The 18,580-nt window shown below is 43.0% G+C and overlaps 1 protein-coding gene across 6 annotated transcripts in view; it reads left to right on the forward strand.

Moving 5' to 3' along the window:
• The window catches only part of DGKZ (diacylglycerol kinase zeta), a 337,944-nt gene that overhangs the window by 267,967 nt on the left and 51,397 nt on the right, over positions 1–18,580 (forward strand). For all 6 annotated transcript variants that reach the window (XR_012236493.1, XM_073604284.1, XM_073604286.1 and 3 more), the window contains 3 exons: positions 5,132–5,328; positions 9,082–9,182; positions 13,875–13,954. Coding sequence is in view for 5 of the 6 variants with exons in the window: in XM_073604284.1 (XP_073460385.1) it covers positions 5,132–5,328; positions 9,082–9,182; positions 13,875–13,954 (378 nt within the window). In the remaining variant the exon portion in view is untranslated. The remainder of the gene's footprint in view (positions 1–5,131; positions 5,329–9,081; positions 9,183–13,874; positions 13,955–18,580) is intronic.

Raw genomic sequence — 18,580 nt, forward strand, 5'->3', positions numbered from 1 at the left:
GGATGTTCATTCCATTCATAAAAAGTAGTTGTTGGGGAGAATATTGCATTATGGCCACTAGATGGAGGTGGTGAGCATATTATTTGTTTTCTATGATCCTCAGCCCCATCTAGTGGCCATAATGTGGTATTTTCTGATTCACTCAGTTCTGTATGAAATATATAAATAATATTCGCCCTGTAGTGAAAATAACCTAGTAACATTCCATTTAGCCCCCAATCTCACACAAATGATTCTACAGTCTGCTTTAAAGGGTGACTAGCTCTGCAGTATTTTTATAAATGCACCTCTTAGTGTCTAAGATTGTTTGAATTAGGCTTTGAAGATGAACTTTAGGCATACGGCTAAATACACAGAATTACATTATATAGAACATGTTTTATCTTCCGAAGGATTTGTGTTTCAGTCTATCCTGTCCTGAGATGCACACAGCTGTAGAAGGTATACAGCAGTGTCCTTTCCCCACCTCAACCCTACCCACTGGATAGTGAAAGAGCAGCGGCAGAATGATGAGGTCATCTCCCTACTCACTCTGCTCTCCTTTCCATCTGCTCCTTTGTCATGACATTTGCATGCATACTCCTAATTGATTCTCCCTGTCTAAGGGCTGCTGTATAGGTGATTGCAAGAGGCTAATACCAAGTCAAATGTGCTTACTTACATTAGTTATATTTTTAGAAATGTATTGCATTTAATTTTTAATGAATAAAGAGCTACGTTCAGCTGTGTCATTAACCTCAGCCAGCAGTTCAGCTTTAAGATGTATGGTTAAAGAGCACTAAAAAGGCCATAGTTTGCTTTATTAGCTATCTGTGGTTGTGCCATATGTTTTATATATACAATCAATAGCTTGCGTATGTCATTTGTATGTATTAAAACACTAGTACCTAATACAGGCTAGATTCCTTCATCTTTACAGTATGTTCTCTTAGGTGAAGTCAGCGAGGAGCTGCTGTCACTAGATGGCAGTGCTGCTATTGGTTGGCAGAGCTGGAGAGATTTAATACTCAGTTGTACTTTCTAAAGTTTTTGAGTTTCGTACTAACAAAAGATTGGCCGTTTGTTGAACAATAAAAATATAGAAGAGGAAACCGAGGTGCATTAAAAAGTCATTCATATGTACAAACAGACATCAACAATTTTTCTTCTCTTTTCCGTTTTTCCAATCCGGTGGACATGCTGTTGTAATTAGTGTATGGGTCTTTTTGTTTTGGGAGGCAGTCTTCTCCAGTTTTGGGGAGCAGGGTGTGGCTGCATGTAAATCTAGAGAGGTATACAGTGCATGGAGCTGGGTGGGAATGGAGGGTTGGTGGGTCATTTGTCTTAGAGTAGCCTTTTTCAACCACAGTTCTGTGAAACCCTGGGCTTCCTCTAGGCATGCCTCCCAACTTTTTGACATGGGAATGAGGAACACCCCCCCTCAAAAGTAAAAAGTATGCAAAAAAAGTGTGCAAAAGTATGTAGGTACACCCCCCTTGTCACGCCTCCTTAAAGGAGAATTGTACAAAAAAACAAGATTGGTTAAACCCACAAGGGCTTTTTTTTACCACTACTATTCCTTTATATTGGCTTTTGCAATTTACAAACGCAGCAATTTAGAAATCAGATGAAAGGTTTAGCTATGGAAAACACTTTTTGATAGATAAAAAGTCCATTTTATATACATTTATATAGATCAGACCAAAATGAGGGACAAATGAGGAGGAATGAGGGACAGAGGGATATTGCTCCAATCAGGGACAGTCCCTCGAAATCAGGGACAGTTGGGAGCTATGCTCTAGGTATTGCTGGGGGGGCCTCGAGCAGCAAGCAATATTTGCCAATCGGGTAAGTTATCAATGACACCATTGATCTCTTTAGCTATGTGTAAGGGGCTTATTCTTCCCATTGGCCACCTATAAAAGTGTTATTAAACCTTGTTTTTAAAAATAATTAAAATAACAAACATGTCTATACTTACCTGCTCTGTGCAATGCTTTTGAAAAGAGCAGCCCCGATCCTCTTCTTCTGGGACCCCTCGGCAGCGCTTCAGACCCCTATTCTTCGGCGGGTGCCCCCGGCCCCTCCTCTTCAGCAGGTGTCCCCACAGAAAGCCACTCTCCATGGGGGCAACCCGTGCATGCTCACCCCCGAGTCGCCCTGTCTCTGTCAATTGACACAGACCCCCGCTCCCGTATCACAGCATGTGATTGACAGCAGCCGGAGCCATTGGCTCGTGCTGCTATCATTCTGCCCTAAGAGGAGGGAGACAACAGCGAGAGCCGCTGCACTCATGCACATTGCTGGATTGGATTAGGCTCAGGTAAGAAAAAGGGGGTGAGGGGTGCTGCAGCACAGAAGGTTTTTCCCCCTTAATGCATAAAGGTGAAAAACCTTAAAGCTTTAGAATCACTGACCACCACATTATTGTACCCTGAGCTGTACATTTAGTAATTATTGGCATGGGTTCTCTGGGACCTGAAAGTTATATGAAGTGTTCCTTTGTGTTGAGAAGGGCTGGTCTAGGGGGGCTGCAGGTGGTTGGCTGTAAACCTTTGTTCACACCTGAGGGGCTTTGTTATGCGATTCCTGAAGCATGACAATGCTTCCTTGTGTGCAGCTGAAAAAAGTACATGAGCTTCTTTGCGACAGGATCTCCTGTTTTTGGCCCCATGAACTTTAATGAGAGTGTCTGAAACTTACTTAAAGTGATACTAAATTCTTGTTTTTTTGTGTTTCAAAATAATAAATATGTTATACTCACCTGCTCTGTGCAGTGGTTTTGCACAGAGCAGCCCTGATCCCCATCTTCTCAGGTCCCCAGTTGGCACTCCTGGCCCCTCCCTCCTGCCAAGTGCCCCCACAGCAAGCAGCTTGCTATGGGGGCATCTGAGCCAAGGTGCAGTTCTGTGTGTCCATTTAGACACATAGCCCTGGCTAGGCCCCATCCCCTCTCTCTCCTCATTGGCTCACTCACTTTAAATGCCAGTCACGAGGGAGAGTTCCGGGCAGCCGAGTCTCTCCTACAACTTTGCTGGATAGAGATGGGCTCAGGTAAGTATTAGGGGGGCTGCTGCACACCGAAGGCTTTTTATCTTAATGCATAGAATGCATCAAGATGAAAAACATTCTGCCTTTAACCACTTCCCACCCGCTATATAGCAATATGACGGCCACAAAGTAGTTTCATTATCCTGACTGGACGTCCTATGACGTCCAGCAGGATGAGCTGCTTGCGCGCGCCAGTCCGACATACAGCATCTCTAATCTTGGTAAAGAGCCTGTGATGCAGGCTCTTTACCATGTGATCAGTTGTGTCCAATCATAGCTGGTCACATTGTAAACAGGAAGTGCCGTTTATCGGCTTTTCCTCTATTCGCGCTGACAAGGCTGCTCTCCTGACAGGGGGATCTATGCTGATAAAACAGCGCATTGATTATCAGTTCAGACCCACCAGGGATGCCCACCTGTGCCCACCAGGGATGCCCATCCATGACCACCAGGGATGACAATCGGTGCCAATCAGTGCCCATTAGAGGTGCCTATCAGTAAATCGGTAATGCCTGCCAGTGCCTCCTCATCGGTGCTGCATATCAGTGCCCATTAGTGCCACCTATCAGTGTGGCATTTCAGTGTCCTACAGTGTGGCCTATCAGTGCCCATCAGTGCCGCCTATAAATGCCCATAAGTGCCATCTTTCTGCGCCAATCATCATATCAGTGCCCATTAGTGAAAAAAGTTTGGGTTTTTTTTCAAAATTTTCGGTCTCTTTTTATTCGTTTAGCAAAAAATAAAAAAACCCCAGAGGTGATCAAATGCCACCAAAAGAAAGCTCTATTTGTGGGAACAAAATGATAAAAAATTTAGTTTGCCTACAGTGTTGCATGACTGCGCAATTGTCATTTAAAATGTGACAGCGCTGAAAGCTGAAAATTGGCCTGGGCAGGAAGGGGGGGGGAGTGGCTGGTATTGAAGTGGTTAAACTGGAACTTCACTCTCACAATCTACATTGATTATTTTTAAACCTCATGCTTCTAGCTTTAGTAAATTGGAAAGTTAATCATATTTACTTGTTTAAACTTTTTTTCATATCTTCAGTTACTTCCTGGTTTCTTGCCTGAGCAGATGTTGTCATACATCCCAGGAGTCTTCAGGAACGAAGGAGAAGGGAAGGGGTTTCATCAGCTAAGCGCACTCTCATGCATGCACGATTGAGCGAAGGGCTGATGGATTTCAGGAAGTAAATGCTACATGAAACATTTGCCCTTACCCAAGATGGCCACTGTCAGAAATGCTAGGGGGTTGTTTTTCAAAGTGCTTTCTCAACAAAATAAAGCATATGTGGATAGATAGGGAAGTTTGCTTTGAATATTCAAAATTAAATAGTGTTTTGGTTTGTGGTGCTCAGATGCAGTGAAGATCCGGTTTAAAATAGTTTACACTTCTTTTTTAGGCATCCCATTTAAACTGTATAGGGCCAAAAACACACAATTCTACTACTGGACTACAACTCGCACCTAAAATAGTGCAAAAAGTCTCTAAATCATCTGGCTATGCCTGATTGTCCTTTTGGGTTGTATGTAGGTTTTCTGCTTGTCCTCAAAAATGAATCTTGCCTTAGGACCCTTTGCTAAATATGTCTACCACTGTGTCGATCTCTGTATATTTCAGAGAAATATGTCTGCATGTCAGTGTACAGGAATGTTGGGGTGCTCTTTGAATCCTGGTGGGTTATGGTGGTTGTTGTTTTGGTGGAAGTACTGTGCAGCAGGATTTGATAGCAGAATGCCGATGTCAGTCCAGAGTGTGGTACGCGATACGGTCATCAATACAAAGTGATGGTACAGGTGGGTTCCTTTCTAACCAGGGAGGACATAGTGGGAGATGTGGCTATGTTCCATGTATCCTTTAGGCCAGAGGGGACACCCAACCAGAAGCCTATGGAGAACATCCAGAGAGACTTATGGTCGCAGAGAGGATGATACAGGGGAATTGGGACCACAGGAACATGGTGGGAAATCTCTGATGTTATCAAACAGTCTTTACCTTTTCTTCACATGTACTATCTCTTCCCGCAATACTGGACGAAGATCTGCAGGTTTATGGTCACACATGCACCTTAATCTATTCTATCTCTCACTTTTGTCCACAGGCAGCTCTGCAGGTTGGAGGTCATGGTGAGCGCTTGCACCAGTGTCGTGAGGTTCTTCTGCAGACGTTTAAATCTATTCCCATGCAGGTGGATGGTGAACCGTGCAAACTAGGACCCTCTGTAGTGAAGATTAGTCTTCGTAACCAGGCCAACCTTATCCAGAAGACAAAGAGGAGGACATCTGTCCATCTGCCTTAGTAAGTGACATTTCATTTGTGAACATGCTTTACAAAACAATAAACAGCAACAGTAAATTGTCATTTAAATTTTAAGTAGTCATTAGTCATTAAGTAACTTAATGGCTTTTTTTAGTCACTCAGAGACTTTGTTTTCACAGTACCTTTTTTCTCCAGCTACCCTCACAAAGCCATAGTAAAGATGTCTTTCCTTAGTAGCTGCACAACATGGGGTTGATTTACTAAAATTAAAGCGTGCAAAATCTGGGGCAGCTATGCATAGAAACCAATCAGCTTCCAGGTTTTGTTGTCAAAGCTTCACCAAACAAGCTGAAGTCAGAAGCTGATTGGCTAACATGCACAGCACCAGATTTTGCACCTTCCAGCCTAAGTAAATCAACCCCCATTTTCTTTTTTCAAGATGTTGCGCAGGGAGGCTGAGAGATTGTAGTAAAACACAGCCATCTGCTGGAGCAGCCTTACTCTAAAAGGATTTCATGGATCCCTAGGGTTATTTCTGAGGTTGCTAGGAGTTCCTAGAGCGAGCAATTTCTGCCTCCCCGATAAGTTACCATTAATACTAATTAGCTTTTTAGCTATCTGTAAGGGAGGTTCTTCCCCTGATCACCAATGTAAGAAGCATTCTCCCCACTGACCATCATGCTAATGTACCTTGAGCTGTAGTTCACATAATTATTCCTGGGACCAGAGAGTTACGGTAATTTATTGGTTCCCCAGTGGTAAAAGAAAATTTGAGAAGGGCTTCACTAGAAAGATAATATACAAATCTGTAATACAGTCATGGAAATATGGTACATCATTCAAGTAAAATGTGAAAGTCACATAAATTCGTTTAAAGCAGTGTCTCCCAACTCCAGTTCTTAAGGTGCCCCAACACGTCATGTTTTCAGGATTTCCCTCAGATGAAAAGCCTGTGGTTAATTACCAAGGCAGTGAAACTGATCAAATCACCTGTGAAATAATGGAAAGCCTGAAAACATGACCTGTTAGGACGCCTTGAGGACTGGAGTTAAGAAACACTGGTTTAAAGGGTCAGCCTACTCAAAAGAGATTATTTTGGTTCAAGTTAGAGCTGAGGCAGTCCATGTCTTCTTGTATATATCTTGGATACTCCCAACAGTAAGATCTCCCTACCATATTCCTGATTCAGATATATGTCTGATAAATGTAACGGTTAGCAAACCTAATCTCCAGTAGATAATAAGGTCCTTTCATAAACATGTATTCTCAGTAGCGAGTATTACGGTATTTGATATATTTTATGATCAAAAATTGTGTTTTCAATATCTAAAGGTTTGATCACTCAGATGATCAAAAGATTCTACATGGCTGCAATCTTGTTTTTTGGTGGGGTTAATCTGAAAGTTTTTGCAGCGCTTTACCCTTTTTCCCAGTGCAGCAGAACCTGTAGGGAAGCTGTCACATGAGCCGGGGCATTTCCTTCTCCGCAGCTGCACGTACACAAAGGAGCTGGAATGCTTGTGACCTCATTGACCTATATTGACACATGGCCATATTAGGCCAATGACATTAGCCATATTAGGTCAATGAGGTAAAGAGGAAGCCTGCCACTTTGCGTATATGCAGCTGCGGGGCGAGGAGTGCCCTGCTCACAGCTGAATCGGCCAGCGAGGATCCAATCATGAGACAACTTTCCACAGGTTCTGCCAAACTGGGTTTAGACAGCATTAGTAACAAACCCAGCCCGTCCCTGTTCATCAGGAAAATATACAGATTTTCAGATAAGGAAGAGAGGCTACAGTTACAAAGCCAAACTTAAGCCAAAACTTTTTAATTAGTGTTGGATAAACTGGGCAAGTATTACAACCCCAATTCCCAAAAAGTTGGACCGCTGTATAAAATCTACATAAAAACAGAATGCATTAAAAATCATGACAAAGATCCTGGTGGTCAGACTGAACTCATTCCTTGCAAAATATATTCACCCGGATCAGGCGGACTTTGTACCAGGACGCCAAGTGACAGATCAAACTAGAAGGTTCATAGATATAATTTCGGCAGTCCACTCGGATTTGGATGGGAAATAACCAAGACAGGGAATGCTGCTATCCTTAGATATCCACAAAGCATTTGATTCCCTGTCTTGGGACTACCTCTTTTTGTCCTGGCCCGACTGGGATTCGGAACTCACTTGATATCCACTCTCCAAATCCTCTATAGCTTCCCGACAGCAGCACTGATAAAAGGCTACTTTTTGGGTCCTATTACCATCCAGAGGGGGACATGTCAAGGATGCCCACTGTCCCCGTTACTTTTTGTACTGGTCCTAGAACCACTCGCAATAAAAATTTGTACTTCGCTTGATGTTCAAGGAATAGTATGTGGGAACAGCGAACACAAATGCATTCTTTTTGCAGATGACATTCTGATGCTGGTTTCATCCTCTATCACCAGCCTTCCAAACCTATACGCCATACTTAAACCATTTTCTATAATATCAGGCCTCAAAATAAACTACGACAAATCACAGGCTATGAACATTTCCTTAGAGGAAAACACACTTTCCACCCTTAAACAATCCTATAAGTTCATATGGCAGACAGAAGCCCTCCCATACCTGGGTATTATTCTCACCCCCGTCCTGGAATACGCTGTACTCACAAAACTACCCTGCTCTGTTCAAACACATAGGGGCCGATTTGGCAAGGTGGCTGCTCCACCCGCCGTCGTGGTTTGGCAGACTACATTCGGTGAAGATGAATGTGTTACCAAAAGTGCTCTATCTCTTCCGAACGCTACCAGTGTCACTGGTCCAATCAGACTTGAAATTATTTCAAACTAAAATTCTATCGTTCATCTGGGGAGGTAAGAGGCCTAAGGTGAACAAACGCACACTATTTACTCCCAAAAGTAAAGGTGAGTTGGGAGTCCCAGATTTACTAAAGTACCCATATCACTAGATTTCACAGTTCACAACCCCATCCAATCTGGATGCAGATAGAGGTCGGTGCCTCAGAAAAGCTCAATTTCCTCTATCCTCTGGCTATCACCCAAGCAAAGACCCCCAATCTTATGCCTGGCTCTCTCTATTTCTTTGAACATATGGGACAGAATGATAAAATCTCATAAATTTAAATCCCTGCATACGCCACTGGCTCCTATTTTGGGAAACGCGAACTTCACCCTAGGCCTCACCCCCAGAACATTTGAATGGTGGACAAACAAAGGGCTGTTGAGAATAGCAGACCTATGCGGCCATAAGGGTATATTGACAAGAAAGGTGTAGAGAAATACCAATTGCCGACCTCAGAATTCTTTCATTATACACAGATTACACATTTCTTAACTACCTTATCGCAGAACTCAGATATAACTACTACAACCCCTATGGAATATTTGTGTATGGAATTTGATAAGATCAAAGGGCATATCTCTGACCTCAACCCTATTGAACACCTTTCAATTTAATTTGGATACTTCTCATCCAACATTACTATCTGACCTCAGATATTCTCTGATGGCTGAATGGGCACAAATGCCCACAGACCACACTGTGCAAAGCCTTCCCAGATTAAAAAAAGTCTGTAATGGCTGCAAAGGGAGGCCGATTCTAAATTAATGACCATGGTTGGTTATGGGATCTTCAACAAGCTCAGGGTTTCACAAATGTGTGGCCATATAGGGTCACTCATGCAAAGACCTGGCCCCATCATTACTGTAGGTCTAAAGAACCATATAAAAGCCTGAATGTTATTTAACACATCATCTGAATTTGTCGGTGTCTGTCTCCAGTCAGCAGCTGGTTCCTGATAGATTGCGCCTTCGTGTTAATCGCATCTCCATGCATGACTATGAGGCTTTGCACTATGACAAGGAGAAGCTGAAGGAAGCCTGTGAGTATTTTGGTAATTTGATGTGTCTTTTATCTGTTTCACTGTAACTGTACCTGTCCTTTACTGTTCATAGGTCTTATGTTCATGGTACATCTTTTGTTTGATATTGTGATCACTTACATTGTTAGTTTCTATATCAGAATAAGTCCTCTTACCCTTTATGCCCAGAAACTCTCTCTTCTGTTAAACAGGGATTTTCTAGAAAGGCGGATGAAAGGAAATCAGAATTATCACTAAATCAACCTTCCCGTTTTCATTCTAATGCAGGTTCAGTGATAAAGGCTGACACCTGATATGTTTTTTTTTTTTGCAAAATAAAATATACACTGATCAGCCCTTAACATTATGACCACCCGCCATAACCCGTCAAGGCATAGACTCCACTAGAAAGACAAAAACAGAACATTCCATAGCTCAGCTTACCAACCAGTCTGCCAACCAACCAAATTAACCTGTCCAAAAGTCTGCGTTAAAAACAGGGGTTTAGTTAGCACGCATTTGCAAACGCATGCATAAGCTGCAAGGCCTCTTCACGGCACCCTGTGTATGCTTGCAGTCCTAACACTACTGAATTTACAAGTGTCTCCACAATGGAAGCACATGCATTAAATGGATAGATGAGAGCAGGTGGTCCTGGAGGCAGCCCAATCCCCCTTAAAGGAACAGGAGCACACTGGACACCCAGCAAGGGCACATTTGTTTGTTTTTGATGGACTCCACTAGACCTCTAAAGGTATGCTGTGGTATCTGGCACTAAGCCGTCAGTAGCAAAACGTTTAAGTCCTGTAAGTTGCTAGGTGGAGCCTACATGGATTTGTTTTTCCAGCACGTCCGATGGATTATCAGTTAGATTGAGATCTGAAGAATTAGGAGGCCAGGTCAACACCTTTAACTCATAGTTGTGTTCCTAAAACTATTCATGAATTCATTAGAACAAGTCACCTTCTTCCATTGCTCTGTGGTCCAGTTCTGATGCTTACTTGCTCATTGCAGGCACTTTTTTGGCTGTGGACACTGGTCAGCATGGACACCCTGACTACTCTGCAGCTACCCACCCCCATATGCAACAAACTGCGATGCTCTGTGTGTTCTGACACCTTTCTATTGTAACCAGCACTAATCTTTTCAGCAATTTGAACTAAAGTAGATCTTCTACATAGATCAGACTGCATGGACCAGCCTTCCCTCCCCACATGCATTAATGAGCCTTGGCCACCCATGACCCTGTCACTAGTTCACCTTCCTTGGACCACTTATGCTTGGTCCTGACCACTGCAGACCAGGAACATCCCACAAGAGCTGCAGTTTTGGAGATGTTCTGAGCCACTTGTCTAGCCTTTATAATTTGGCCCTTGTCGAAGTACCTCAAATCCTTACACTTGCCCAATTTTTTGTGCTTTCAACACATTAACTTCATGGACAACATGTTCACTTGATGCCTAATCTATCCCTCCCACTTTTATGTGCCATTGTCACGAGATAATAAAATAATATTCACTTTACCTGTCAGTAGTCATAATGTTATGGCTGATCAGTGTTACTGCAACTCCTTAATAAGCCCAACTTTAGGAAACTTGAAAATTCTGCTTGTTTAGGTCTAGGGGGCATGAAAAGTAGATTTACTTTCATTTTACTCCACTCTTCCCCACTGCTAGACCAGTCCCAACAGCGTCTTCTCCGCTATGCCCCAGCTGTCTAAGATCTTAAAGCGATTATAAACTCAGAAGTTTTTTTAATCTTAATGCATTCTATGCATTAAGATAAAAAAAATTCTGTGTGTAGCAGCCCCCTCAGCCCCCCCCCCCATACTTACCTGAGCCCCATCTCGATCCAGCAATGTGTATGAGTGCCTCGGCCGTCCAGCACTCTCCCTCCTGATTGGCTGAGATACAGCAGGGGTGCCAGGAGAGAGAGGGGGCGGAGCCGTACCACAGCACTGTGTATGAATAGACACACATTGCTGTGGCCCGGCTCGGGTGCCCCCATAACAAGCTACTTGCTGTGGGGGCACTGCGCAGGAGGGAGGGGCCAATAGATCCAGCGAGGGACCCGAGAAGAGGAGGATCCGGGCTGCTCTGTGCAAAACCACTGCACAAAACAGTTAAGTATAACAAGAAAAAAAAAAAGGAGACTTTAGTATCACTTTAATGTCTTCAAGACTGATGCACGGTTCATAATTCTCCACTGGGTGTGAGGATGCCAAGGGACTACCAAAGCTTGTGGGAGCAGAGGATCGGTATGTATGCAAAATTGTTTATATTCCTCATAGACCTAAATGAGCAGTTAACTCTTGCAGTGCGGATGCAGACCCACTTCAAGGGAGAATTTTCAGGTTTCCTGGAGTTGAGCTTTAAAATCCATTTAAATCTACCTTGTCCACAGGGCAACAACTATAATGTGCAATTTTACTGCAGAGGGGGAAAAAACGCTACTGATGACATTATATTTCATTTGTTATTTTTTCGCATAATTCTACTTAATATTGTCATGTTATACAGGGTTGCCAGATGTAACTGACAAATGGGTTAACAACTAGTTCAGAATCTACTAAAGCCTTTTGAAAAATGGTAAAGTTACCACAAAAAAAAAAAAAGCCCCAAAAATTAATAAAATAAATATTTTTAATCCGTAGTAAATGGCTTAAAGGGGAACTCTATTCTAAACAAAAATTTTTTTTTAAATTTTTAATTGAATTTTACTGCTCTTGCTATTACTGCTCAATTATATTTAAAGATGAAAACTTCTAGTCATTATCATGAACACCCCTTTTTAGTTAGCGTGTCACAGGCCCTGGAAAAAAACGTGAAAGCTCTGACTCTTAGGACGGCCATATACGAGTCCTTTTCTTTCATTCAACCCACTGGTTGTGGATGGGGTATCCCTCCTACTAATCCATTGTATTTTGACAGTGGAGAGATTTCCCTGCCGTCAGAATACACTCATCAGCACTGATAGACTGATGAGAAATTTTTCCAACAGGCTGGTTGTACACAAGTCAATCTATAGATCGACTTGTGTACAACCAGCCTGTCTATGCATGGATCAAAATTCAGCTGGTCCCTGCTGAAATTGCCGAATTTATATCCATGAAGGGCCATCTTTGGAAGTTGGTTTATTAAATCAGAACTAAAGTCTCTATACTTAAAGCGGTGTTCCAGCCAAAATTTTTTAAAAACGTCAGCAGCTGAAAACACTGTAGCTGCTGACTTTTAATAAGGACACTTACCTGTCCAGGGAGCCCACGATGTCGGCCCCTCGAGGCCAATCCGTCCATCGGATCGGGTGAACTAAGGTAAACTGGCAGTGGAGCCTCGCGGCTTCACTGTTGGTTTCTGACTGGGCATGCACAAGTCGCGCGGCACTTTGTGAATGGCCAGCTTGTCTTTTGGGACACACACATGTCCCAGAAGACAACAAGGGGGCTCGCCACAGAAGAGGATGTGTCGTCCTCGGCCGCGGCCCGGCTGGATCAGAAGTATGCTTGGTACTTCGGAAAAGGTACTAGCGAAAGAAAAAAAAAAAGTTTTAATATCCAAAAACTAGGGGTGGAGAGGTGGTCTTTCGTTTAAGACCACCTCTCAAAATTGGGTGGAACTCCGCTTTAACTTGTGCAGCAGTCTGGCGTCTGCATCTTCTTCTGAGTTCCGGTCTTCGAGCCTCTTCATTGGTCAGCAGGGGATGATGTGATTTCTGTGCATGCGTAGAAGACTGTCATCTGGCACTCAGAGACCAGCCTGGCACTGTATGCCCCGAGCTACCCATGTACAGTTTAGTTTACAATGCCGGCGGAGACAGCGAGCCGGCAGGTATGGACTTTTTATTGCAGAAAAGACAGTGCATGTCTCTTCTGCAATAAAAGCCTGTCTGCTCACAGTTTTTTTACAACGGGACTTTAGTTCCGCTTTAATTTTTTCAGCCAAGATTTTTCTAACTGGGTTAAAACATTGATAAATAAACCTATTGAACATCACTGGCTGCACACTTGTTTTAGAATGACAGCTTGTAATTCATGCCCTTTAAAGCAGGTCTGCTATTTAAATACCCCCTTTCTTTTAAGAAGGGCAGCATACAAATTAAAAACAAACCTTTATAGGGGTAGTTGGATGATTTGCTCACCTTTCCTTAAACTTCCGCTCACATCGCCTAGGCAAGGTTGACATCATCATCCTCCTTCTAGCGAGATCTGGAAAATCTAGAGCGCTCCAAATCTCACCAAGAACACACTCCCAGCACTTCTTGTGAGATTCGGAGCACTCATCATTCCTCGGGATTGTGTTAGCAAGAAAAAGATGCCACCCCCTGCACATGGAAGCCTCAGGAGGGGTAAATATCTTTTTTATCATTTTATCTCCTTATATATATTTTTTAAACTGTATGCTGCATTTTAGTAAGGATGGGGGGGGGGCACTTAAAAAGCCAACCTTTTAACAGAGTGGAAGGTCCACTTTAACATGCCATTTATTTATATAGTATATATCAGGATGAGCAGATAGAAATTTGAGCAAAACATGTTCTTCCCTGTCTAAAGCATTGCCTGGTACCCTTCATTCCTGCCACTTCTGTCCACCCCCTGTTCTTCCCGGTCTCCCCTTTTCTCGCCTCCTCTATTTATTCCTGCTCTCCCTCCCTTTTTATTCTTTTTAATTCTGTCCCCGTTTTTCCCAAGTTTTAATTCTTTTCTGGTGATTGCAGCTCTCCCACTGGGAGTTATTGTGGTTCCTGGAGACAGCGATCTTGAGACGTGTCGGATCCACATACAGCAGCTGCAGGAGGTAAGGACACTCCGCGCACACATATTTGTCAGCCTTGTGTTTACAGAATGCACATGCCCTATCCGTGCTCAGTTACTGAATCCAGGCAATTAGAATTTTTTTCTACGTGTGTTCCCTGCTGTGCTTCTTGCCCACAGATATAAACATTCTCAAGTGTAAAAGTGTTGGGCCTTCTGACCTAGACCAGACCTGTACATGACGCTAATGTACACACACAGACACAAGAATATAGTGTTTTACCAATCTTTATTTATGTGTCTTCCTCTGCAAAATTGCTGCTACTCCAGAAGCTGCTATATAGTGAATCTAGACTACTGAGCACACCGTTCCATTAAAGTTTATGTAAACTCTAAAACTATTTGTAATATATCATGTCCTACTGCAGACAGTTTTTTAAGCAAATTGTTTCTTACTAACGGATTCTGCCAAAAACACTTCCTGTTACAAAGTGACAACACTAGGCCACAACCTCATGGTTAGCAGCAGCGTTGTCCGCCTGCTGCGTGTGCTCCTTCAGCTGGCTGTTGGACTGCTTATCAGGTCTATCAGATAGATGGCCCACCAAATGAACGCACATGGAAGACTGTCCCACTACTAGACAGCTGTCCGCCTGCAACAGGAAGTGCTGTTACTGGCAGGATCTCCAGGCAAGGAACTTTGCAGCACAATCCTAAAATATATTTGCTTGAGAAAACTGTATACAGTGGGGTATCATGTCAAACATACCATACTTAAAAAATAGATTTGAGGTTTACATAGACTTTAAAGGAAAGGTTCACCTTTTGTAACATGTTACATATGTATATAGGGTGTAACATGTTACTGTGCTCCAGTTCCCGCAGACCCCCGATCCCCCATTGTGACAGTGGGAGGGGAATCTTCCCCCCACACCCCTTGTCACAATTTGAAAACGGCACGGCCATGTGGGGCTCTGCCCACATGGCTGCATCATTCATTCACAGTTTCCTGTGAATGAATAGACTACAAGTACCATGAGCAATTGCGCCTGATGACTTGTAATTCTCATTGAACTAGGAGGGCGCTGGGGAGCGCTCTCATAGTTCATTGATCTTCCTGCTCTCAAGTAACTGCCTGCCTGTATCGGAGGTACAGGCACACAGCTATCCTGAGAGCCTGCAGGAGCTGGGCATTGCACCCACGATCTGCTGATTGCGGGTGCAATGCTTTACACATTACATTTTACCTGCAAAAAATATGCATTTATTTATTTTTTTCAAAAGGGAAACTTAGGCTTTAAAGCAAAGTCTTGCCCCTTTCTGTGTATTGGAGTCCCTGCCCATCAGTGCCCTAAAGCATGTTGAAACAAAAAGTATAATTCATTGGGCTACTGCTACAGATAGTGATGGTTAATTCATTATATGGATATAATTGGCTCCAGAGTCATACAAAACTGGTATTTGCTCTTTAACTACAGTTAACTCCTGGCTCTTCCCAGTCAATCCTCTCTCCCTTTCCCATGGAATGCTCATCTTTACTGTGCTTTGTAAGACTGTAAAAGCTTCTCTCTTAACCCAAAGGTTCCTTTAAGTATCGCTGGCAAAGAGCAATGATGATGTGCAAATTACTTAAATCTAAAGTGGAACTCAAAAACCACCATCTTAGGACCTCCGTTATATGCCCCCTATGTATACTGTACTCTTTATGGCTGCAAATATGTGCACAGTTCAACACCCCCCAAAAATATAGCAATGTTATCCACCCTTTTGATAGGTGATAGGAAAACAATCTGGTAGGTGCTCAGGAATTCTCCCTTTTTGGTAGTTTGCCTTTTTTGTGTGATTTGGTCCTAGGTTGCTGCGCTCCTGATAATGATGGGGGTGTCATTCATCAGATGAATGTTTTTACATTGTGTGGTGAGGAGTGCCCAGTGCAAACCGTCATACAACTCAATGCTTAATTTTTTTAGTTTGTTGTTAGTATACTTCCAACGCATTTTGGGAGAAATTACTTCCCTCTTCTTCAGGGCTTAGTCAAAGATTTGTTGCTGGATCCAGTCTACGTCCTCTGAAAAGCCTAGCGTACTGCCCTGTACACGCGGTCGGACTTTCCGACGGAAAATGTGCGATCGGAGCTTGTTGTCGGAAATTCCGACCGTGTGTGGGCTCCATCGGACTTTTTCCATCGGAATTTCCGACACACAAAGTTTGAGAGCAGGCTATAAAATTTTCCGAGAACAAAATCCGTTTGCGTAAATTCCGATCGTGTGTAGACAATTCCGACACACAAAGTGCCACGCATGCTCAGAATCAAGCAGAAGAGCAGCACTGGCTATAGAACTTCATTTTTCTCGGCTCATCGTACGCGTTGTACGTCACCGCGTTCTTGACGTTCGGAATTTCCGACCAACTTTGTGTGATCGTGTGTATGCAAGACAAGTTTGAACCAACATCCGTCGGAAAAAATCCGATGGATCTTGTTGTCGGAATGTGCGATCGTGTGTACAGGGCATTAGGGTAAAATTAGCTGAATCATCAGCTTTTGCTGCCAACAAATGTTAGTCCTGCTCATTGTACCCTTATACAAGGCTTTTGAGAGGAGGTAGTCTGGACCTAACACTTCTCCTAGCCCTGAAAAAGGGGGAAGGAAAAAACACAATACCTACGCTTGACCGCAGATGCAACTTCTTGCTGCTCTGGCTGAGGTGCCTCCAGAATCCAGTAGAAGAATGAATATTAGAATCAAGCTACTCTGTATCAAATGCAAATCTTTATTGGCTGTATTAGCTTGTTACATTTGTATTTCTATATTTAACTGATAAATATCTGCATTTTACGAATGATGTCAAGTAGCTGGCTTGATTCTACTATTTGTTCTGAAAAGGGGGGGGGCGACTACATCCTTAAATGCATTAGCTGTATGCTATAGTACCAACTAATAAAGACTTCAAAATGAATGACCACATCATATGACTGTTGTCGCTAGTCGCTCCTCACCAAACGACCAAATGTAGTAAAAAGATGATTAAGGCTACTTTCACGCTGAGGTGCTTTACAGGCTCTATAATGCTAAAAATAGCGCCTGCAAAGCGGCTTGAAAGAGACTCTCCTCTCACTCCAATGTGAAAGTCTGAGGGCTTTTTCACACTGGAGTGGTGCGCTGGCAGGATGGTAAAAAAAAGTCCTGTAAGCCGCATCTTTGCAGCACTGTAGGAGCTAAAGCGCCCCTGCCTATTGAAATCAATGGGCAGTGCCGGCGAACTGCCGTCAAAGTGCCGCTGCAGCGGTTTTAACCCTTTTTCGGCCGCTAGCGGGGGTTAAAAGCTCCCTGCTAGCGGCCGAAAACCTCTGCAAAAACGACGGTAAAGCGCCGCTAAAAATATCGGTGCTTTACCGCCGACACCCCAGTGTGAAAGTAGCCAAAGCTCTGCTTCTACAGTCACCTATCATCCCCCTATCCATTGTTTGAATAGTGAAGAGGAAGAAGTAGATTCATGAGGTCACCCTTGTGCTCTCACATCTCATAAGCCCATTCATTGTTAGGCTGACAAGCGAAGTAATATCCAACCTGATTGGCTCCGATTGCTGTTCCTTCCATAGTCTCAGAGTGCTGCTATGCAAGGTAGTTGGTGGAAGACAACAGCAGGACTGATTAAAGTACAACTGCCTGCTGTGTATAATAATTATTAATATTGAATACATTACTGCAATAAATGGTCCTTTTGTAAACTTTTTTTCTTTTAAAGCAAACTGATTTCACTTTATTTGTAACTGTGAAAAGTTTTGTTTGGTTAATATGGGTTCCTGCACTTTGCACACCATCCTTGGTTTGCACACTCACGTATAAATACTTATAATAAATTGTAAAAAAAAAAAAAAAAGTTCTTCTTAGTGGTCCCTATTGTGTCTGGACATTAAATCGCTGCTCCGTGTGCTCACGTGGAATGGTAGCGGAGCCGCCATATCGAATGCCATTTTCTTCTGTCTCCTTGCAGACATGTCACTCTGGAGCACTGCGGGGACACACTGACATCATGGAAATAGTTTGTATTGCAGAATATTCCAGACTGAGCTGTTTTATATGGCAGCATCCCAAAACCGCCACTTTATTCCCCTCATCTCCCCCCCCCCCCAAGTGCTGAGGTCATCTCAGATGGATTTAAATTTATTTAACTTGGCGCACAATCCCGTATACTCAATGGGGAACCGGCAGTGGTGATGCCGGAAATGCAGTCTGACCAACACTTTACCCTGAAGAAATCTTCACTTTCTGTGCAATTACCTTTTTTTTTTTCACTCTTTTCCTAGAAGGCAAAAAAAAAAGTTTTAAACTGATCAGCTACTAACAGAGCTTAGGCAGACATTAAAATCAGGTCTATATTAAACTTAGAAAATATATTTTGTAATATAACAGCCTAAATATGTCTTTGTAGTATCTTCTGCTTCAGTAAAGGGTATTTGCCTCCCAGTGTAAAAACGCCATCAGGCTCTATTTCACTGCACAATACTTTAAAGCTGGCCGTATATGGATGGAAATTCGCTCAGTTCAGCAAGTAGTGGCTGAATTTCGATCCATCTATGGCCGTTCCTGTTCATGAAGTCAATCTATCGATCGATTTCTCCTGAACCGACTTGGGAAGTTTTGCTTCAATCAGCTGCAGCTCTGATC

This window comes from Aquarana catesbeiana, linkage group LG11 (genome assembly GCF_042186555.1).
Source record: "Aquarana catesbeiana isolate 2022-GZ linkage group LG11, ASM4218655v1, whole genome shotgun sequence".
Lineage (NCBI taxonomy): Eukaryota > Metazoa > Chordata > Amphibia > Anura > Ranidae > Aquarana > Aquarana catesbeiana.